Source organism: Spea bombifrons, chromosome 3 (assembly GCF_027358695.1).
Source record: "Spea bombifrons isolate aSpeBom1 chromosome 3, aSpeBom1.2.pri, whole genome shotgun sequence".
Taxonomy (NCBI): Eukaryota; Metazoa; Chordata; class Amphibia; order Anura; family Pelobatidae; genus Spea; species Spea bombifrons.
This window is the reverse complement of record NC_071089.1, coordinates 52,370,211-52,394,045: the sequence shown is the minus strand read 5'-3', so window position 1 is coordinate 52,394,045 and position 23,835 is coordinate 52,370,211. Positions and strand designations below refer to the sequence as shown.

Here is a 23,835-nt window from a genome sequence, read left to right as displayed (position 1 = left end):
ACAGCCAGGTTTTATTTATCTTAGAGTATACTAATAGTGGCTATAGCCAGTGAAAACATAATTTCTACTGATGTAAATACTGACTAAACCCATTAGGACTTACGCCTTTCAAGGTAGAATTCCAAATCAGATCTATGTTGTGAATTGTGACATGTTTTTCAGAGGTGAGAATTTATTGTTGAAAATGTACCAATATTGTATTTTGTTACAATATAGATTGCATACAACTCTATTATTAAACTACCAACGTCTTTAGTGATATTACTTTTTATTTGGCAAATAAATAAAAAAAGATTGGAAATGTAGTTATGTTATGGAAGATTGCAGTAGGTGCCTTCACTAAAAATATTCCTGGTTCAGACATGAATAAAAAAGAACAAGAAGCACAGAACCATCTGGACTTCACTGTTCTTTTGTTCTCGAGCACCCATTTGCTGGCCCATAATATATACAAATGGCATAATAAAGTCAGAATAATACCATCAATCTGATTTCTATACAACAAATAAGATCCTAGTAGGTTAAAAGACTCCAAGCTTGGTATTTTTTTTATCATAATATACATATATATAGATATATAGATATAGATATATATATCTATATATATGTATATAAGCACAGTTATACATTTCATAGTCGAACATTGCATTAATTGAACTAGGAGAAACTGAGAAAACAATCTAATCTAATTTCTCAAATACAAAGATAACAAAATGGCTAAAAGCGTATAAAACGGTACCCATAACTACTATTTACAGCTGTAGATGTAGTTTGGCATAGGAGAAAAGTCTAAGTAAACCTCTTTAGGATTTTGACTCTAGTCTCTTGAGATGCAGAGTACAATGAAATGATTAGATAATATTTTTTACCCAGAGGAATAAATGACTTCCATGAACTCCTATTGCTTAATACTTGTTTGTAATACAATTACATGCTTTTCCTAATTCTAGTTTTATATAAATTAGTCAGGGTAGTGACATCTAAAACCCATCTTGATCTACATATAAAACACTTACAAATAATTTGTGAGACAATGCATTGTGCTTCTAAAAATATTGATACAATAGAACACATGCCAACATGATCTCCTGATGCTCATCAGGGGTTATGTATAAAGCTACTATGGTACAAAGCTTGAAAGTTGGTCATAATTAAGTAGTGGCAATGGTCACAAATGAAATGGTTCTGGAAGTTCATTGTTTGCTATGGTAATAAAAGCACATATAACTTTGTACCAGAATCACTTTTTATACATAACACCCATTTGGACGGAACATCCCTCCTATCTATCAAGGGTCCCTTAATAAAGAAAAAATAAAATACCCCATCCCTGAGACATTACTTTAATACCTTAACATAATAACCATACCTTAACCTGACCATAATATCAGAAAAGGGAGTTCTAGAAAGATGGGATGCCTGCAATGGGGCAAGAGGTGTATGAGAAACAACATGATTGTGGTGTCTGTTACATATTGGAGGGATCCACAATGTCTCAAAACAAACATCAAGGCTAGTAACATACAGAAAATGTTGGCATGTCTGCTATGGTTTCAAGTTATAACCCTGTAAGATTCCTGTTATGCTATTGGCATGCATAATCTATTTAAACTTGATTAATATAAACTCAAAGAATTGTACAAAAGAATTTCTTCTCCCTAAATGGATTTTCTGAGGCAGGCACAGGAAGAATAAGGGGATCTTCTCTAACATGTGCATCACAATAGGCCATCAAATCTGCGGCAGCCTTGGAAACCTAAAACAAACACAGATAGCAATTTTAAATAATTAACAAATCTATAAAACATATACTGAATACATTACAATGATAAAGCTAGCTAGTTTGAACAGGGCATCATGTGTAGCAGAGTATGTTGTGCTTTTAAGGATGAGAAGGCACAAAAGGAATGGTCATCTTGCAATAAAATCTACCCCTCTGATCAAAATCACTAAACTGGGTACACAACATATTAATTAGCGTATGCATTATATACAGTTGGTATATCACTATAGCCCTCTAAATGAATATAACCTACAGTGAGAATATAGGGTTAAAATAACAGTGTGTCCCACACAACCTCACCAACAAAGAATGCCATTTAAGTTAATTCATTTATGGTCAGGTTTAATAAATAACGGTAATATAAACATAATATTGAGTTCTTAGCAAGCTTTGTCACGCACTAACCAAAATAAGGTATTTGCTGCTAAGGCCATACATTTATGTTACTGTATAAATGTGTTATTGTAGTTATTATAAAGGTGTGGATTACTCAGTGCAGCAGGCAGAAACCATTATGGCATCAAACCATACAATAGAGAATATGATCCACCATGAGCTCCAATAAGCAACTGAATGCAGATTAAACAAATTTATATTCAAAATTATAGCTAGATTAAGATACTTATAGGCAAGAAAAAGCTTCTAAATTAGCTGTACCATGGGGAATAGGATATAAGTAGTATATCAAACAAATTTACAATATTATATGAAGTCTTTGAAACCAAAACTGAAGATATATAGAATTATAAATATTTCAAAACATTTTTAGTGCACGCCAAACTCGTCAAGCCACAATGTGGCAAATATCAGCTGCAAGGGTTAGCCTAGAGTTACTGGCACCTGGGTGCAGGATGTCTTTGGGTCCCTCTCTTCCCCTGCAAGTAGCACACACATATACTAAAACACACTAATATACAGACTCGCTCTAACATCATATACTATACACTATACCTGTTCACACTGACACCTTATATTAACGCTCTCTAACATGCACGCACACACACTATACCACCATATGCTAACACACTCTAACATATGCTAACTCACACTTTTACTACCACACACTCACTCTTACATTGCACACAGCCTATCACTCTCTGTGGAAGCTTTCATGCTACTAATGCACACTCACATAGCATTGTTTACGTGACCCAGCCAATAACCTCGGTGATAGGTGTGCCTGGGTGTGGTGCTCTTGCTTTAGTATGCCCTAAACAGAAGAATTCACACATTACTACCTACAAGGGTCACTGTCTGTAAGGTACAGATCACTGTAATCTAAGGTGGCAATACCTTCATTTGGTCCATGTGAGAAGAATGTGTTGGGGAAAAAGGCAGGGTGAGGGCATAACAATCATAGTCGCAACCCATAGCCAGGTTTCAACTGCGACCTGGCCTGCCACTCTAGGGGGCCCAGGTGGCCGCTTTTAAGCCGATAGGTGTGGGTAATACCCCAGCGTGTGACACGCAGAGTGTAGAAATCATTCGATCAGATGATCTCTCACCCTCTCTCCCTGCACCTTGTGTCTGACTGATCCAGTGTTCAGGAAGCGACATCATATCCACTTCCTGCATTGTGGCTCCATTAGCACACAGCACAGAGGAAGAGAGGCACACAACTTTTGCATGTAAGTGTTGTGGGCAGGGGCACAGGGAGGCAGTTAGGGGTTACTGACAAGTTGTTTGAGGCACTGACAAGCTGTTTGGTGGCAAAGATGGCATTGACAAGCTGTTTGGGGGAACTGACAAGCTTTTCGGGGACAAAGATGGCACTGACAAGCTGTTTGGGGGAACTGACAAGCTTTTCGGGGACAAAGATGGCATAGACAAGTTGTTTGGGGCTATGATGGCACTGATAAGCTGTTTGGGGTCAAAGGTTGCACTCAAGCTGTTTGAAGACAATGCTAGCACACTGTTGGTGAAGTTGGGAGGCCCTGTGGTTTCTAGTTATGCCTCTGAGGGGGTGCCAAATAATAATAATAATTTAAAGAAAAAGAATCCCAACCAAGGATTCAAAAAGAAAGAATGTAGTACTATACAACAAGACAGAAGAAAATACCCCGTTATGACTGTTAAACCCCTTCACTACTGGGATTTTTTTAATTAAGATTCCCATTTTCCATGTTTGATGTACCCACACATATATACATCCTTTCAGAACAAATAGGGCTTTCATTTGAAACCATAGAAACATGCAACAACAAAAAAATAATTGTGTTAGCATGTCAAAAATCACACATTAGATAGAACAATGACCCAATTTAGGTCTGGCATCGTCCACTGATTACATTAATACGCTACATACATATTTTTTTTTCTAAGTTCTAGACGGCCATATCCATCCTTAATTATTTTTCTTTTTAACTGTTATCAGTGCAATATGGCTACAGATCTTTAGGGATCTCTTGAACATGTTTTGTATGCCAGTGATGTCACAATGACCTAATTGTATTGTTTATATTTTTTACTTATTTTTAGTAATTTGTCATACAATCACACTGTGATCACCAAGATAGTCTCTATAGACTTGCATTGGTGAATCTGATATTCCAGCAGAGTCTTAACAGACCCTGCAGGAAATATCCTGTCCTCTGATGACCTTACGGCTAATGTCAGCAGTGGCGTCCCCGGAAGGAAATGCCCGATCACGTGCTGCCTTCCTGTTGCAGAGAGTACAGGTTGTCAAAACACAGCCTGATCTCCTGTGCAGCCGCAGGGAGATCTTACGTAAAGTTGTTGCAAGTTGTAGCAATCCTAAATCCATATCAAATCTAGTTTCTGTCCTAAAATGGATATATGCAACTGAACTAACCCCGCTATCCTCAACTAAACATATACATACATACTATACATATGACCCACACAATCAACAGCCAGGACCTTACAAGTTAATTAACGACCACAAATTATATATATAAAAAGATATGCAGTAACAAATAATATATATATATATATATATACAGTGGGGCAAAAAAGTATTTAGTCAGCCACCAATTGTGCAAGTTCTCCCACTTACAAAGATGAGAGAGGCCTGTAATTTTCACCATAGGTACACTTCAACTATGAGAGACAGAATGAGACAACAAAGTCGATAAATCACATTGTCTGATTTTTAAAGAATTTATTTGCAAATTATGGTGGAAAATAATTATTTGGTCAATAACAAAAGTTCATATCAATACTTTGTTATATACTCTTTGTTGGCAATGACAGAGGTCAAACGTTTTCTGTAAGTCTTCACACACTGTTGCTGGTATTTTGGACCATTCCTCCATGCAGATCTCCTCTAGAGGATGTTTTGGGGCTGTTGCTGGGCAACACGGACTTTCAACTCCCTCCAAAGGTTTTCTATGGGGTTGAGATCTGGAGACTGGCTAGGCCACTCCAGGACTTTGAAATGCTTCTTACGAAGCCACTCCTTCGTTGCTCGGGCGGTGTGTTTGGGATCATTGTCATGCTGAAAGACCCAGCCATGTTTCATCTTCAATGCCCTTGCTGGTGGAAGGAGGTTTTCATTAAAAATCTCACGATACATGGCCCCATTCATTCTTTCCTTTACACGGATCAGTTGTCCCAGTCCCTTTGCAGAAAAACAGCCCCAAAGCATGATGTTTCCACCCCCATGCTTCACCACAGGTATGGTGTTCTTTGGATGCAACTCAGCATTCTTTCTCCTCCAAACACGACAAATTGAGTTTCTACCAAAAAGTTCTACCTTGGTTTCATCTGACCATATGACATTCGCCCAATCCTCTTCTGGATCATCCAAATACTCTCTAGCAAACTTCAGACGGGCCTGGACATGTACTGGCTTAAGCAGGGGGACACATCTGGCACTGCATGATTTGAGTCCCTGGCGGCGTAGTGTGTTACTGATGGTAGCCTTTGTTACTTTGGTCCCAGCTCTCTGCAGGTCCCCCCATGTGGTTCTGGGATTTTTGCTCATCGTTCTTGTGATCATTTTGACACCACGGGGTGAGATCTTGCGTGGAGCCCCAGATCGAGGGAGATTATCAGTGGTCCTGTATGTCTTCCATTTTCGAATAATTGCACCCACAGTTGATTTCTTCACACCGAGCTGCTTGCCTGTTGCAGATTCAGTCTTCTCAGCCTGGTGCAGGTCTACGATTGTTTCTGGTGTCCTTCGACAGCTCTTTGGTTTTGGCCATAGTGGGGTTTGGAGTGTGACTGTTTGAGGTTGTGGACAGGTGTCTTTTATACTGATAAGAAGTTCAAACAGGGGCCATTAATACAGGTAACGAGTGGAGGACAGAGGAGACTCTTAAAGAAGATGTTACAGGTCTGTGAGAGCCAGATATCTTGCTTGTCTGTAGGTGACCAAATACTTATTTTACCGAGGAATTTACAAATGAATTCATTAGAAATCCTACAATGTGATTTCCTGTATTCTTTCCCCCCATTCGGTCTCTCATAGTTGAAGTGTACCTATGGTGAAAATTACAGGCCTCTCTCATCTTTTTAAGTGGGAGAACTTGCACAATTGGTGGCTGACTAAATACTTTTTTGCCCCACTGTATATATATATATATATATATATATATATATTGTCATGGAGCTGGATAGTCTGACCGACTACCTCTGCTGACTTGTGCTCCCATAGCCTGGGACAACACACACTTTCCCCGGTTTCCCAGTCACTAGACAAGACTCAGTGTAGGGTATAACCAAAACGAAGACTGGTTTATTTCTCACACACATGGCTGGATATATCCAGCAAAACACACATTAACATGAATCAAGATTTTGGGATACAAACCACCCCCTTAAATCTGCCTCCCAGAGACAACAGGGTCCCAACCTCCACTATCTATTACTGGCCTAAATCAGTTTGGCCGGGGTAAACTCTGTAGTAGTGGAACTGGGGGGGAAAACAATGGTGAAACAATGGTGGTCACTCCCTGGTTGCAGATCCTGGCTGTCTCCCGGAGATAACCCCCCAGCAAGTGATGGGATGATATACTGCTGGGGGTAGCCACAGAAGTCTTTTCAAAGTCAGGGCTCATAGTCAATAGGGAGGAGGCTGGCTGTCAGGCCTCTCCAGTGGCCCCAGTGATGGAGGTTTCCGTCACAACATATATATATATGTGTGTGTGTTGCCTTTATTTTTTTTATAATTTAACAAAATGCAGAGTGAGTGAACAAACATAAAAATCTAAATCAAATAAATATTTGATGTGACCCTTTGCCTTCAAAATATCATCAATCCTTCTAGGTACACTTGCACACATTTGGGTATTTTGTAGGCATATAATTAAGTATATGATTAAACAATTCCAAAATACCAAAAAGGTACTAATGATTATCAATTCAATATGTAAGTTGAAACACAATCATTAACGTAAACAAAAACAGCTGTGTAGGAGAAATAGAACTGGGCGATGAACAGTCAAACAAAGTAAGGGTGCTGAAGAAAGGTGTTTCATGTCAAAAGTCATACAACATGGCAAGACTCACAGAGCACAGCAACAAGACATAAGGTAGTTATACTGCATATTTCCAGATGTTCTGTTCACGCTCTTTTGAGGAAGTACAAAGAAACATGCAATGCTGAGGACTGTAAACTCATTGGTCGGCCTAACAAACTAATTGCACTTAAAAAAGCCACAGGTGTGGGAAATTAATTCTCATTTTAACCTGTGAGTGTCACCTTCGGTGTCTGTATCAAGGGCAAACATTCAAGGTTATGTAAACTTTTGATCATGACCATGTGGGTGATATCTGTTATTATTATGATTTAAAAAGGAGCTAAACAACTACGTGATAATAAATGACTTCATATGATCACTATGGCTGATCAGTGTACATATATATATTTATATATACACACACTATATATGCACAAAAGTATTGGGATACTTGACTATTACACCAACATGGACTTTGATGACATTGCATCCCAAATACATAGACATTAATATGTAGTTGGTCCCCCCTTGGAAGCTATAACAGCTTCCACTCTTCTGGGAAGGCTTTCCATAAGATTTTGGAGTGTATCTGTGGGAGTTTCTGCCCATTCATCCAGTAGAGCATTTGTGAGGACGACAAGGCCTGGCTTGCAATCTTTCCATTGTACTTGGTAATGTGTGGCTTGCATGCAGTTGCTCAGCCATGGAAACCCATTCCATGGACCTCCCGCTGCACAGTTTTTGTGCTGATATTGATCCCAGTAGAAGCTTGGAACTCTTCAGCTATGGACTCAGCAGAGAGTTGGCAACTTTTACCCACCATGCGCCTCATGCTGCTTCAAGTTGCTGGGTTCCCTAAACTCTTTCACTTTCCAATAATACCACTTACGGTTGCTAGTGGAATATCTAATCTAGCAGGGATAAAATGTCATGGATTGACTTATTGCAAAGGTACTATCTAGTGGCGTCCTTGTGTACTCCCCCAATTGAAACGCTGTAATTTTCTTTTTTTCTTGTGCAGCCGCAAGGGAGCACTGATTGACGTTGAGGAAAGGGGTGCTAAGTGGTTGCTCATGAATACGTTTTCAGCAACCGATCGGCGCCCCTCAGTCTCCTCCGCAAGGCCTCTGTCTTGGTCGCAGTGCCAGCATTTCATGATAAGCGCCGGTATATGACATCATATACCGGCACTCTGCAATGAAGCAGCACGTACAGCGGCAGAGCAGCGAGACAGAGGCCTCGGACTTCTGCAAGGTATGTGAACTACAAAGGGGAGAGAGGGTAGATAATGAGAAGGGCAGAGGGTAGATTGAATAGAATGAATGAATTAATGTGTGGATGAATTGTGTGAATGACTGAGAGAATGAATTAATGTGTGGATGAATTGTGTGAATGAATGAGTATGAGTTAATGTGTGGATGAATTGATTGAATGTTTTGTGAGAATGCATTAATGAATATGTGTAAAATATTTGTGTGAATGAGTGAGAATAAATGATTGTGTGAATGAATTGTGTGAATGAAAGTGTGAATTAGTGAGTGACTGTAAAAGTGTAGATGTATAACTGATTTGTGGAAAGGCAAATATGGCACAGGCATGGTGTTTATGAGACAAAGATGGCACAGACTGGGCTGTTTGGGGACAAAGATGTCCTATGCATGTAATTTGGGTGCTGGTCGGGTTCTATATGGGCAGTGTGAACACCTATAATCTATGCCTATAATTAGGGTGTTTTATCTATACCTTTAATGCTGAGTTTTTCTGTGAATTCCAGTTGATCTATACCTGCCAAGCTGGGTTTGTGTGTTATTCTTTTGATCTATATCTGCTATGATATGGTTCCATAAATTATTTATGTATACCTGCAAATACAGGGTTTGTATTCAGTTGATCAATACCTGCAGTGTGGTTTCCATGTGTTGTTTATTTGATCTATACCTTCAGTGCTGAGTTTATATGTGATTTCCAGTTGATCTATACCTTCAATGTTTGGTTTGTGTGTTCTGTTGATCTATACCTGGAATACAGGATTTCTATTTCTCATTTTGTGTGTTTGATCTATACCTTTAGTTCTGAGTTTACATGTGAATTTCAATTGATCTATATATGTATGCTGGGTTTGTGTGTTAATGTGTTGATCTACACCTGCTATGCTATGTTTCCATACATTATTTATGTATACCTGCAAATATAGTGTAAGGACTTACCTGCCTCTCCGGTCCCGCGCTGTGGCCGGTCCCGCAACGCTTCCTCCTCAGATGGCTTCCCGGGCAGGGAGTACCACTGCTACTCGGTCGGCGTCTTCACCTCGTGCTCTTATAACCTCGGGTGACCTCCTTAATTCAGGACATACCTCCACCTTTCCCTATTTAAACCTGGATTTCCTCTTCTGGGTCACCCTTGGTTGGTGTATTCTTCTGTTTTCCTGTGCGAGTTGCTGTGACTATTTCTTCATTTGACCCAGCTTGCTGACTTCGCTCCTGTTTTCTGATTTGGCTCCTGTTCTCTGATCGTTGTGTAGGGGACAGCTCACGCATGGGGCGGCAATGACAGTTTCACACAGGTTTCCAATGTAAAAGCGCGTTTATTTAGATGTTGTAGTCACAGAGCACCTTGTAAACAAAACAAACTATAAGCCTGTCCGGCTCTAACTAAACAGCAGGATACCTCTCTAGCAGCCTAAGGTCTGACGCAAAGCAAAGTAACCAGTTTTGTATGGGGTAAAGCTTCATACCTGGTGGGCTGCAGCGCTGGCTGTAGCTGCTCCTTCATTCAGGTTCTCCCTCCCTTTGCAAACCTAACAGCCCTCTCTTTTTAGGCTTCCTCCCCAGTAACGAGCTTAGGAAGCCTCACCTGAGAGCACCTGGGTTTGCTACCATGCCTGACTGAGGTAACCAGGTGAGATATATATCCCATCAACCACTCTCCCATACACTTTACCACAGTTGGTATTGACTCGGCTTGTTTGACTACTCTTCTGGATTTGATTCAGCTTCCTGCTTTACTGGTTACCAGACCTGATTCTCGGTTCCAGCTCTCCTGGCTACTCCTGGTTCCTGTTTGCCTGGCTCACTCCGCCATCCGTGGTCCTCCTCATCCAATCATTACAGATAGGGTTTGTATGTATTTTTCTTTTGATCTATACTTTGATATATAATCTCCACCAACTCCTGCTGTGCCCTATGAGCCCCTACCATGTCCCCACTAGGCCCTTTTTCCCCAGCTCCTGTCATGTCCCTACCAACCCCTGTATTGTTTCCACTGCCCCTGTCATATCCCCACCTGGCCCTGCCATGTCCCCCAACTACACAGCCTGATACAGCCACAAGGGACCTGTCACAGCCTCGCAGATAACGTGGGCCAGTGAAGGGAAATCTTATGATCTTGTGGAGTGCGGGCCTGGAGTGTGTTCTTAGTAAGTGAGCGCCTTGGTCCAGTGTGAGTGCCTGGGTGCAGTACACCTGCCTTACAATGCTCCTGAACATTTGTATATATTGTTGAAAAAAATTGTCAAAAACTATGCCTTACCCAAGGGCAGAAGGTTATATTATATATTGCTTCTGAAAAAGAACAGATCTAGTGCAAAGGTTGATTTAGGATTACGGCATGTCATGATAATGCAAAGTGTTTATGATTTATCACTTTTTAATTAAAATTAGTTTTTAGAATTTTATTTAAATCATTTATTTGACCATATATTTTGAATTATTTAAATCAAAATCCCCTTGGAGAAAATAACAGAAATGTCAACACACTAATAAGAACGGGCAGTGTCCAGTGGTTTTTCATCAAAATCCTGCAATTCCCCGAAAGCAGTTCCTGAAGGCTTTCAAATCATTCTGCCAACCAGTCTCCAGGGCAGAATGCAGGTAAAACATGTCTCATAAACAAGGCCAGATTAAGAAGCTTAGGGCCCTGGAGCCCTTGTATAAAAAGGCCCCTTTTATTGTACCTAACATTTTTTTTTGTCCAAACAGATAAAACTCAATAACGTAAAATACAATTTAAAAAAAACAGTTTATGGCTAGGTTTCCACTTGGGTTTTTGTCCTGCGTTATTTTCTTGTGAAAAAACGCCAGGAAACACGCCAAGAAAACTGCCACTGCATTTACCTGCGTTTTTGTGTGTTTTCTGGAGTTTTTTCTGGCGTTTTAGCCTTTCTGTGGAAATTGCTTTTTTGACCTTAGGCAGTTTTTCCAGCCTTTACACGTTAGAATTGTCACCCAGCTAAAAGGGATTAGGATAAATGGCAAGTATCTGCCCCCTCCTGATGTAATTTCCTTGGTAGAGTTCTACTTAAACACGCCTCAGCGGACCCTTTTGTCTCTTTTCTGTGGTTTGTAAGGCATGCTTTATTCCAAATGTCAGCTCCTCTAGGAAGATTGGCCCCAAATGATGGTGCAAATTGTTTGCTGTTGCTTTTGGCACGCAGGATCCAGTTGATGCGTCGGGTATGTTTGTTTGTAATGGCATGTTTGTTCCAAATGGTGTAAAATTCAATATGAACTTTGTTTTGTGCGAAACTGTTTGTTTCCAGCCTATTTTTCGTAGGACACACAGATACTGGGTCCATCCTCTGCATTGTAACTGTGGAAAAAAACGCCATAAAAAACGCAAAGGCAAAACCCACATGGCTTTTTCATGGCGTTTTTTTCTCTCCCATAGACTTCTACTGGAGAAAAACACCAAGATTTCCTTGCAAAAAACGCCAGAGTGTCAACATGCTGCGATTTTGAAAAACTGCCACAGAGCCCAAAAAAGCAGAAAAACGCCAAAGAGGACTGAAAAAACGCCAAACAGAAAACCGCCAAGTGGATATGGCATTGTGCGATTTCCTAATGAAGAACAGCTAACATCTGGCCGCAGCGTTTTTTCACAAAAAAACCGCTGTGTGGCTGAATTGGCATTTTTATGGGCGTTTTTAGCAAAACCCAATTGGAAACCTAGCCTATTGCAGACTCCTCTAAATTCCTTCATGATGTCATACCACGTTCATATTAAGCATTGTCATCATATTATGTCCTGCCTAATCTATAGCCTGCCCAATACACATGTGCAAACTAGACTTGTGCATTCATATTTTTCCGTTGTTCAGCCCGAATACCGAATTTACGAACATCAACCAATGAAGTGCACTTGCAGATGGCAGAGGAGGCCCCTTGTATGGACCTTAAAATCCTGAAAATACCAGAAAAATCTGGCAATGTACAAACGTGCTGTAGAGCCAGCTCCTCTCTGCTAGTGCCTGACAGTCCCTCACATTAATACAGAGCTCACAGGCAGCACAGGCTCCAAAAAATCAAGTTTACTAAAGGATTGGGGCTCGGGACCCCTACCCCTCTGGAACCCCGAAGCAATTGCTTCATGTTCCCTTTGGTTAATCCAGCCCTTAAATGATGAATTGACAGGGGTAAGCATCAAATGCTTGGTAGTTTATACCAATGTAGTAGAATACTAAAGAAAACATTTTTTTCCCCTCTCATTACATTAACCATGGCATGAGGTTTTACCAAAAGATGTCTGTATTCTCAATACTCCACCAGCTGTTTTTATATTCTCAGTTTACTTGGCAAATAAATTATATGAGCACTGATATTATGTATCCAGGCCACACATTTCAACAAACACAGAAAAAATGGCAGTATCTACATGTTATTACTGACCCAAGAGATATATTTTACCAGAAGATGCATGATACTATGTCTTGTGGAAGATCATTTTGAACTATTTATAGGCAGCAACATAGTTATCCTTAGCACTGCCATAGACTTGACCCAGGATGGTGCTCCCAACAACCCCCTCTGCGGCTAGCATAATGTAACTTCATCAACCAATGACGTGCAAGGCTGCTTTCTTCGCTCAATCAGTGTTGCTATAATGCCTCTATGTTAAGGCATACAGCAACACTGAAACCTACACCAGGAACACCGTGTGGCCTCTCCCCGGAGTCTTAACCATATACAATATGGTGACGCACCAGGACGCACTGTGACTGCTCTGGCGGTCTCTCTAGACTGCATTCAACCATGCATTCCGGTACTACATTCAGCCATGCAAGTCAATGGAGCTCAGCTTTCTAATCAATGTGATTAGTGAAATTAAAAAAATTAGAAAAAAATAAAAATGGTTACAAAAATAAAAAAAAGTTGTTGTAACATGTAAAACTAATTATCCAGTGATGTCACCATCAGGGCAATTATGGAGTTCCAACAAAATGTTAAGAACAAAAAATTTAAAAATATAAATAATAAAACAAAAGTATATTTTCATGAGCAAGTGCTAGAATTAGCACTGAATCTTGTCAAAAATCCTGGCATGGAAAGAGTTAAAATACTAGCATTTGAAATATACATGTTGTATCTAGTTTTTTTAAAAAAAAATATGGTCTGATGGGGTAAATGGTATTGGCTGGGTTCAAAGATGCCCCAAAGAGGACATGGGCGCAGACTGACGATGTCAAAATGAAAAAAAAACACTCCTTCCAAATGTGGCCTTTAAGCCCCTAAACAACCCAACAAACCTACGCATGGGTGGTATTACTGTACTTGGGAGATGTTGCTAAGCACATGTACCAAGAGCTGTAAATTCATACCTAAAATACAGGTATGTGTGAAAGAAAACATTACTACCACAAACTTTGACAAAGGCTGGTGGTAGAATTAGTGCATGGAAAGAGTTAAAATACTAACATTTGAAATACCCTGAGCTGTTTAGTTTTCAAAAATATATGGTCTGATGGGAAGTTGAATTGGCTGGGTTCAAAGATGTCCCAAATAGGACATTGGGGGCAGGATGAACAGATGGTAAATTATAATTTGAAAAATGCACATCTCACAAATATTGCCTTTTAGGCCCCCACCAACATGACAAACCAATTCATCAATGTACTTAGGAGTTGTTGCTGAACACATATAGGGGTGTTGTTTGGCTGTGACATGTACCAGGGGCTATAAATTCATACCTAAAATACAATATGTGTGAAACAAAACACAAAAAATGACTACAAACTTTGACAAAGGCTGGTGGTAAACTTGCAAATGCAAATGGTTAAAATACCACAATTAGTAATACCCTAGGGTGTCAGGTCCCCACCGCGATACTCACCTCCGTCCCATGTCGTGTCCTTCCGACCCGCGCCGCCGATATGGCGCCGCACAAAGAGGGGTCCAACATGGCACACCCGCTCACTCCCCAGCGTTGACAGTGCCGCAATCTTCTTCCTGGCACCGTGATCTTCAGGACAGCTGGAACACAACTGCAGGGCCATCCCAACAGAGACGGAGAACACGTTCCGTCTCCCCACCGCCCTCTAGTTGCGCGCGCGCATTTAAATCCTCTTCTTAAAGGCACAGTCAGCATCATTCTCAGGTGTATGAAAGTAGGTTCATCTTGACATCAGAGGGAGTATCCCTCCCTCCTTCCTATAAATCTGTGTCCTTCAGTTTACTCAGTGCTCAGATATACTGTGCTCTATACGTATACACGTCAGTGCTGCATTATCATTGTTTCATTGGATATTGACCCTTCGCTTGCCTTATCGTGTCTGAACCTTCGCTGCCTGAACCGACCTCTGCTAACCCTGAAATACCATTTGAACCATTTGAAATACCTTGGTGCTTAGTTTTCAAAAACTAAATTTTGACTAAATTTACTTGATCACTGTACCCAGGAGGAGTTACTGAACACATATTCCAGGGGCTGTAAATTCATACCTAAAGTACCATTGGCGTGAAAACCCCCCAAAATAAATTACTACCACAAACTTTGAGAAAAGCCTATAGTAAAATAAGTGCATCGAAAGTGAAATACTCTGGGGTGTCTAGTTTTCAAAATATATGGTTTGATAGGGGTAAATCAAATAGGACATGGGGACAGGATTACAAGATTTGAAAAAAATGGTTTTGAAATACCAAAACGCTACCTATACTTATTGCCCTATAACTTAGCAAAAAACCTCAGGACAAATAGTAACATAGTTCATAAGGTTGAAAAAAGACCAAAGTCCATCAAGTTCAACCTATATACCTATTGTGTCCCTGCTGTGTTGATCCAGAGGAAGGCAAAAAAAACCCCTTATGAAGCAGATATATTAGAATATATTTAGCCTTGTTTTCATTAGTTTTTATAGATGAGTAGTTTTACAAATAAAGAGAAATTTGTCACCATATTTTTTTTTATTTTTTATTTTTAGGAAATTTGATGATATAATCAAAAATAGTATCTAAAGAAAGCCCTTCTTGTTCTAGACCCCCCCATATATAACTTGTGTGGGTACAGTAAATGAGTAAACACGAGCACTGCACAAATGTTAAAACAGCCTTGGTCACGAAGGGTACAAAAAGAAAAAAGTAGCCCAGTCTTTAAGTTGTTAACACGGATTGAAAAGCGCTACGGAATCTGCTGGTGCTGCATAAATGAATGTTATGTATGGCCCGTCATCATTTAACCCATTAATGACAATGCATTGTGAAGGGATTAAGGTTGCTCATCGTCTGGGAATAGCCTATTGAGTAGCATCACATTGGGGACACCTCACCAATTTATAGGTTTGTAAAGGCTCCAACACAGAAGTGAGTCAAATAGATTTATTTACATTGATTGTGTTTTTTGCTGTCTTCAACCTTCTGCGGTATGCTGTAGTCAAGCTGTGAGCCATAAAAAAGTTATAACTCAAAGAACTACCTATTAAGTAGAGATAAAACAGACTGCACTAAAATTGTTCATATGTGCAGAAGCAATATGACTTGCGGTAGTTTGTTTGTTTGTTTGCTTACAGGAGGATTATGGCGGCTTTCTCTTGGGGGTACATGACATATATAGCCCTAAGGGGGAGACATTAATTTCCTGTTATCTGGCAGACAGGGCAAATGTCCAGTGGGCTACAACCTGACATTGCTTCATACACAGACGATCCGCTGCTACAGCAACAGATTGGATTCTGTAGTGTGTGGCCACTGGCTGTTTATGCCCAGCTACATGCTATGTAGGCATAAAAATGTAATATGCAGCCTGTTACATTCAGCCATTGGCCACACTTACATCATTGTTATTCTCCATGCATATTTTGTGTGCTATAAGACCTCTGCTTTAATAACACAGTTTTTTGTAGAATATAAAAAAAACTTAAAGTATATAAACTATATTATGTAATATCAAAATCTGGGATTTCTACATTAACATACCACCTAAAAGGATGAATCTGGCATGAAGGCTGTTTTTAAATACACTGCATATTTTTTTGTAATACATATTTTGTTATATAAATAAATATGGCTTAAAAAAAGCCTTACTTAAAATATGTGAGTAAACTTAATGAGGAAAATTATGGTTAAAGATAAAAAAACACTAAAATCACTCTAGCCCTGTAGGTGTAACACAACCCTAGTTCTGTGCCTGTCTATGTACCCCTCGTTTTGATTTTATGGTCTATGGACATTTTACAATGGATTTTTTTTTCTCTATTCCTTGGTGTCAGCTGGCGACCTGTGATCCTTTCAACTCTAGTACTTAAAGGGTTAATCTTGTTCATTGAAAATGGCTTACAATGATTTAAAAAGAACATAATCCTCAACACACAAATCCATCAATGTTCCACTGACATTAATTTTAAGCAAAATATTTAGGAACTGTAGCTTCTCCTGCAGAAAAGTCAGGTGAAAAAGTATAAAAACATCATCTTTTAACCCCTTAAGGACCAGGCTGTGTTTTACCTTTTGTACCATTGGGACCGAGGCTGTTTTAACATTTTTGCGGTGTTTAGATGTAATTTTCTCCTCACTCATTTAGTGAACCCATACAAATTATATGTTGTTTTTTCAGGACAAGAAGGGCTTTCTTCAGATACCATTGTTTTAATCATATTATCTAATTTTCCATAAAAAAAAAAGTTTTTATGTTTTTTTGCACGTTATGGAGCATTAAGTACAAGTAGCGTTTTGCTATTTCAAAACCATTTTTTCCAAATCTGGTAATTCTTCCTCCCATGTGCCATTTCGGGTATCTTTGAAGCCAGCCAATGCAATCTACCCCATCAAATCATATATTTTTGAAAACTAGACACCCCAAGGTATTTCAAATGCTAGAATTTTAATTCTTTCCATGCACTAATTCTACCACCAGTCTTTGTCAAACTTTGTGGTAGTAATTTATTTTGTGTTTTTTATCGTTAAAATTGCTCTTCAGGTATGGATTTACAGCTCCTGGTATACAACACTTTCAAACAACACCCCAATGTGTGTTCAGCAACATCTCCTGAGCGCAGTGATACCCCCCATACGTGGGTTTGTCAGGTTGTTTGGGAGGTAAAACGCCACATTTAGGAAGTGCACATTTTTTTACATCTGGTCATTCTGTCCCCATGTCCTAATAGGACCATCTTTGAAGCCGGCTAATTCAATTTACCCCATCATACCATATATTTTTGAAAACTAGACACCCCAAAGTATTTCAAATGCTAGTATTCTAACCCTTTCCATGCATGAGATTCTACCACCAGCCTTTGTCACACTTTGTGGTAGTATTTTTTTGGTATTTTTTTTACACATATTGTACTTTCAAACAACACCCTAATATGTGTTCAACAACATCTCTCGAGTACAGTGATACCACCCATGTATGGGTTTGACTGCTGTTTGGGGTTAAAAGGCCACATTTGGGAAGTGCGCTTTTTTTCCCCCTATTTTGGTCAGTCTGTGCCTATGCCCTATCTTTGAGCCCGGCCACTCCAATTTACCCCATCAAACCATTCATTTTTTTTAAATTAGACACCCCTTGGGTATTTGAAATGCTTTTATTAAAATTTTTCCATGTCAGGATTTTTGGGAAGATACAGCGCAAATTTTAGCACTTGCTCATATTAATAAACTTAATTTTTTTATTTTATTCTTTTTGGACTTTTTTTTACATTTTGCTGGAACTGGATAGTTCCTCTGATGCATAATACTTTTTAAATGTTACCATGTTTTTTTTAAGCTTTTTCTTTTTTTCCTTTTGTTTTTTTTTTTAAATATTTTACTAATCACATAGTGATTAGAAAGCTGGGCTCCATTGACTTGTATGGTTGAATGCAGTACCTGTATTCAACCTGCAAGTGGAGCCAGAGTTCTCTAGAGGGTCTGGACACCATCTAGCGAAATTTTTCAACTTTATTACTTTATTTTTCCCGGGCGGCCGCCATCTTGCGGATGGCGAAGATCAGTGGCAGTGGCGGCTGTGACCGCTCTCCGGAGCGGTCACAGCCGTCCTGGGGTAAGTGTTTGGTGTCGCTGAATGCCTCCTGATCGAGGCATTCCAGCGACACCATTGAAGTTTAGGAAGTGATCGTTGATCGCCTCCTAAACGCTTTTAAAACGGGCGTCCGCCACCATACAATACATTGTATGGCGGATGTTGACGCCCCGGGGAGGGGCCAGACATGGCCCATGATGCCGATCTCGGTGTTGCAGAATGCCTCGACATCGAGGCATTACAGCAACACCGTTTAAGCTTAGAACGTTTAAGTTTCTTTAAGCTTAGAAAGTTTAAGCACTTTCTAAGCTTGTTTAAGTCTCATGACGTGTCAGGCACGTCATAGGTCGTTAAGTGACTGTTTTGCATGACGTGCCTGACCCGGCAATGGACGTTAAGGGGTTAATTCTTTAGATGGATGATTTGACAGCCATTGTTTTGACTGTAACAAAACTAATATGGCCCAACAAAAAGGATAATGCTGAGAAAGTGGTTGTGTTAGGCTGCTATATTTACACAATAATTGTGTAAGCAGCCAATGAGCTTGAAGATTAAATATGGCATATATGTGCACACACACAAATGCTGTACATTTCACACAACTACTACCTTTATCCTGTCCATGCAGGCTTCCATTTTCAGTTGCTCCACTGCTTTTCTTGCTTGTGATATACTAGTTGTGCTGTTGTTAGACATGTTGTCTTTCATTGTATGATCCTAAGAAGAAGGAAAAAAAAATAACGTTAGGCCATGTATTTAATTGCTGTATGTCTACCTGCCAAAACTGAATTTGTTACATATAAATTACATCACGTGGTTACTAACTCTATGAAGCAGAGATACTTGAAAACTTTCGTATCTGCATATGTTACCTGAAATATTGTTGTGTGATACCAATATAAGCAGTAACATCAAAACAAACAGGTATATGCAAAAGAGAAGAATAGGGAATATGGAGTTTGAAAATTACCTCAACATCTTCCACAAATTGTGCTGGCACAATGAAAAGATAGACATACAATATTCTTTACAAACCATATTTAGTTACAGACACAAGATTACTAGGTATTTGATGATCTATATGTAATAAATCTAAGCAATAAAAGAAGTACACATTTGAAATGATGATATATTGATCTAATAGACTGCACTGTGTGAGAAAACATTAACTGTGACAGTTGAATTATGTATAGTGCAACAGAAGTCTAATAATCTTGATTAAACAGACAAAAAGAAGGAATTCATTGACCAAAAGAAATGTAACCAATCGCTGCAGATTGAGATATCATAATCAATAGAACGGCAATCACAACAAAAAAAATTGAAAAGCAATAGTTTGGTAGTAGGTTTTAAAAGTGATCAATGATGACCCTTATAAATTTCTGTCTTTGTCAATATCTGGACAGCATTATTTAATCAATCTGTCAAAAGCCACTTCCACAAACAAACATGTTTCTCGAATCTGTGTTAGGACCCGTTCTTTTCCTTGCATTGCTAACTCTGGTAACGATGTGTTTTAGATCATTCTTACTGTAAAACTCAAGGATCTCTAACATGTCACTGTTATTTCTGAGGTCTTTAGTTGAAGTTAATTGAAGTTGATTTTTTTTTACTGGACCCACATAAAAAAAGATGTGAAGTTACATAAGCGTTCAGGACACATTTTCATTTTTGACTAAAGACTATTTTCTATAAGGTAATATGGCTATTTTTATTATTAATTTCTATATAGAAATATTTATATATACCAGGGTGAAGGGTGGCAGAGAAATGTGTACTTTTTAATTTCCAAAAGGCAGCCTTTTTTCATCTGTATAAAACAAAACAATGCAAAAAAAAAAAAAAAAAGCTTCATGCTAGTTTTTAATTAAAAAAGGCAGATAAACTTTTCTTAACTCCCATTACCCTCATCCAAGATGATGGAGTGTGATTTGCTGGCGAACAAGAAGTAGAAAAAAGGAAATGTCTACTTCTGACTTATATTTATATTAACTTCATTAATTCTTCATTTCATGCGTGTGCTTATTCTTTCCTTATGCAGTTCACTGCCACATGTGCATTGGTTTGGCATAAGCTGAAATAATGGGGAAACTTTGTTTTTCTTTTGCTTTGCCATCATATGTTGGGATGCAGAGTTTGGCTATGAAAATTGGCTCGGCCTCCCAGAAATAAATGTTCTTTACTAAATCCATATTTGGAGGGGGTTTGTGTGGGTTAATGCACTTACTGTCTTTGTTACCCTTTGTAATGTGAAACTAAGATGTAGCTATAGTAATTATTATTTTCATGCTTTCCCACCTCACCAAGCAAAATCAAATTCTAAATTGTAAAAAAAAAAACTGTACCTTGGGGAATTGCACTGAAAACCCCTCACTGTGTAAAGCTTTCTGCATGGACGTAGTCCAATCTGGAAATACTGTGAATCTAGTCTAGATTTAGCATTCAGGATGGATGCATCATATATTATTATTATTTATTGTTTTATATAGCGCCATCAAATTCTGTAGTGCAAAACAAGAAATACATTCATTTCTTGGCAATTCTTGTATATGTAAAATGGAAACTGTTCTAGTAATATACCACATTGAAAACTCCATTGGTAATTGCAATTTAATAATCTTAGCTCATTAGCGGTTTGAAGTTAAACAGGTACAACGTTGTTTGTTTGCCTGGTTTGGTTGTAGTAAACTACAATCCGAGGCTGTTCCACTTATCTACCGCCCTCTCAGTAAGGTAGACACACTTTACAATAATATGAACTTCAACATAAATGTGAAATGCAACTGGAGAATGTTACAAGCCACACTTCACCTTACAGCATGGATTCAGAATTAACTTGGCTAACATCTACATGCTTGGTAGGTTTTTGAAATGAATGTAATGGACACTCATCAAGCCACTCCATGTCACAGCTCACCTACAATTCACTGTTCTACAAATAAATCCCTGTAACACTAAACCCTGCATATCCTGGATTGGTGCAAAGATTAGAAATGCAACTTCATGACATTTTGTGACATAAATAAGGTAAAGTAATTATTTTTATTAAAGTAATTATGTTTTACTTTTTATCCAGCAGTGAGCAAAGGCATGTTCTATTCTGCAAATCTAAACTGGAATACGGTGATAGACGCATTATTATAGTTATTTCTGTTGACCATCTCTCAGCAATATATCAGCAATGACATTGCTTTGTTGGTGCCACTTTAGCGTGTGCTCTACCACCTGAAGCAGCTATGATGCCACCTTGATATTAGCAGTTTTTATTGCTCTTTCAAAACAATGTTACAGTCAGAAGCAGTTATTATTAGTTATTGTGTGACGTGTGACGCCAAAAAACGTCTATTGCAACATAATAACCCCTTGACAACAATTGACACACCAGTCTCGATAATGAGGCATTCAGCGACACCTAAAACCCACCCCAAGATAAACTCTGGAGAGCAAACACAAGAGCCATCTTGCCTCTCACAAGATAGCAATACCCACTAAAAAAATAAGTTCCCAAGAGGGTCTGATCATCTGTGCTAGAAAAAATTATGAAATAGTCTAAATGAATATTTATTTATTTCATTACACTTTTGGTATTTTTTTGTTGTTGTTGATATATGTGAAACAAATAAATATGTTGTTCCAATGACACATGCATTTTACTGTGTACATTTTCATGAATGAGCAGGTAGAGCACATGCTTAGCTTGTAAAGCACATGCTTAGTGTGAACTAAACCGGTAGAGCACCTCAATCTGGTGTAATCTCTTTTCTAGTTTCAGAATATATAATTGATGGTATTATATACAATTATGATATTATGATACAATTTCATCCTCCTTTTTACTGCTGTTAAGATGGGTGTGCGTCACAATTTCAAGGCTATTTTATTATACGTTGACATTTTTTGAGAAATCTCCTTACTTTTTTGTCATGAGAGAAACAACTAAGACTGTGGAATAAGAAAGCAGCAGGGTGCACTCCAACAAATGGCATATTCATGAAGGAAAAAATAGCTACTGCATTATGTAGTTAATTGCATTTTGTCAGTATGATTTTGCTAACATAATTATGGATCATGCAGCTGTTTCAAATTAAAGGGGCAGTTCCAACAAAAAAAGGAAAGAAAGGAAGAAATGACTGATCCATGGACATAAAAAGCTGATTAAAAGGTAGGTGACTAATATTAAACAATATGCTAAACATTTTCTAAACGAAAAATATACCATGCCAATGGGTATTTTACAATCGTTTAGAAGACACACTCCAGACTGCCCCGATGCGGTTTATATTATTACGGGGACACTCCAGCCATCATGCGTATACATATGATGTCCTAAGCCCCACAAGTGCATGGAGAGATGCTGCAGAATACCCCACCTAAGCAATTGCCTCTTTCACTGTCCCCAGCACCTTGGCTTGGAGGCCATAACGCATTTTGCTACTAGCCCTTAGTAATTTAATTATGTTTAGTATAAGATTTTTACTTAAATAAACACTCACTGGCCACTTTATTGGGTACACCTTTGCTAGTACCGGGTTGGACACCCTTTTGCCTTCATTCTTTGTGGCATACTTTTTACAAGGTCCTGGAAACATTCCTCAGACCGCTCTCTGTAGCGGTCACAGCCCGTCCTGGGGTAAGTGTTTTGTGTCGCTGAATGCCTCCTGATTGAGGCATTTCAGCAACACCATTGAAGTTTAGGAGGTGATCGTTGATCGCCTCCTAAACACTTTTAAAGCGGGCGTCCGCCGCCATACAATTGACGTTGACGCGGCCCCTAGTGCCGATCGCGGTGTTGCTGAATGCCTCGAGGTTGAGGCATTATAGCAACACCGTAGCTTTCGAACGTAGATCGCTTTCTGCACCCATTTAAAGTCATGACACTCCTGGCACGTCAATTGTCGTTAACCCTTCATTTTCGGGTGACTTGCCCGGACTGTCAATTGTCATTAAGGGGTTAAACGATGCTCAATTGGTACAAAGGGGCCCAAAGAGTGCTAAGAAAATATCCTCCACACCATTACACCACCAACCCCAGCCTCAACCATTGATACAAGGCAGGATGGATCCATGCTTTCATGTTGTTTAGAACAAATTCTGACCCTGCCATCTGAATGTCGCAGCTGGAATTGAGACTCATCAGACCAGGCAACGTTCTTCCAGTCTTCCATTGGCCAATTTTGAGCCTGTGCGAATTGTAGCCTCAGTTTCCTGTCCTTAGCTGACAAGAGTGGTACCCGGTGTGGGCTTTTGCTGCTGTAGCCCATCTGCTTCAAGGTTCGACGTGTTGTGCATTCAGAGATGGTATTCTGCATACCTTGGTTGTAACAAGTGGTTATTTGAGTTACTGTTGCCTTTCTGTCATCTCGAACCAGTCTGCCCATTCTCCTCTGACATCAACAAGGC

General features: G+C 39.2%; 1 protein-coding gene across 3 annotated transcripts in view; it reads right to left on the bottom strand.

Moving 5' to 3' along the window:
* Positions 1-249: 249 nt before the first annotated feature.
* The window catches only part of GNG4 (G protein subunit gamma 4), a 34,487-nt gene continuing 10,901 nt past the window's right edge, over positions 250-23,835 (bottom strand). For 2 of the 3 annotated variants that reach the window (XM_053461197.1, XM_053461198.1), the window contains 2 exons: positions 19,045-19,152; positions 250-1,756 (listed from right to left, as the gene is read on the bottom strand). In XM_053461197.1, coding sequence (XP_053317172.1) covers positions 1,628-1,756; positions 19,045-19,143 — 228 coding nt within the window. In that variant the 5' untranslated portion in view covers positions 19,144-19,152 and the 3' untranslated portion in view covers positions 250-1,627. Of the gene's footprint in view, positions 1,757-19,044; positions 19,153-19,405; positions 19,546-23,835 lie in introns of those variants that run through there. The other variant, XM_053461199.1, reaches the window with a different exon arrangement.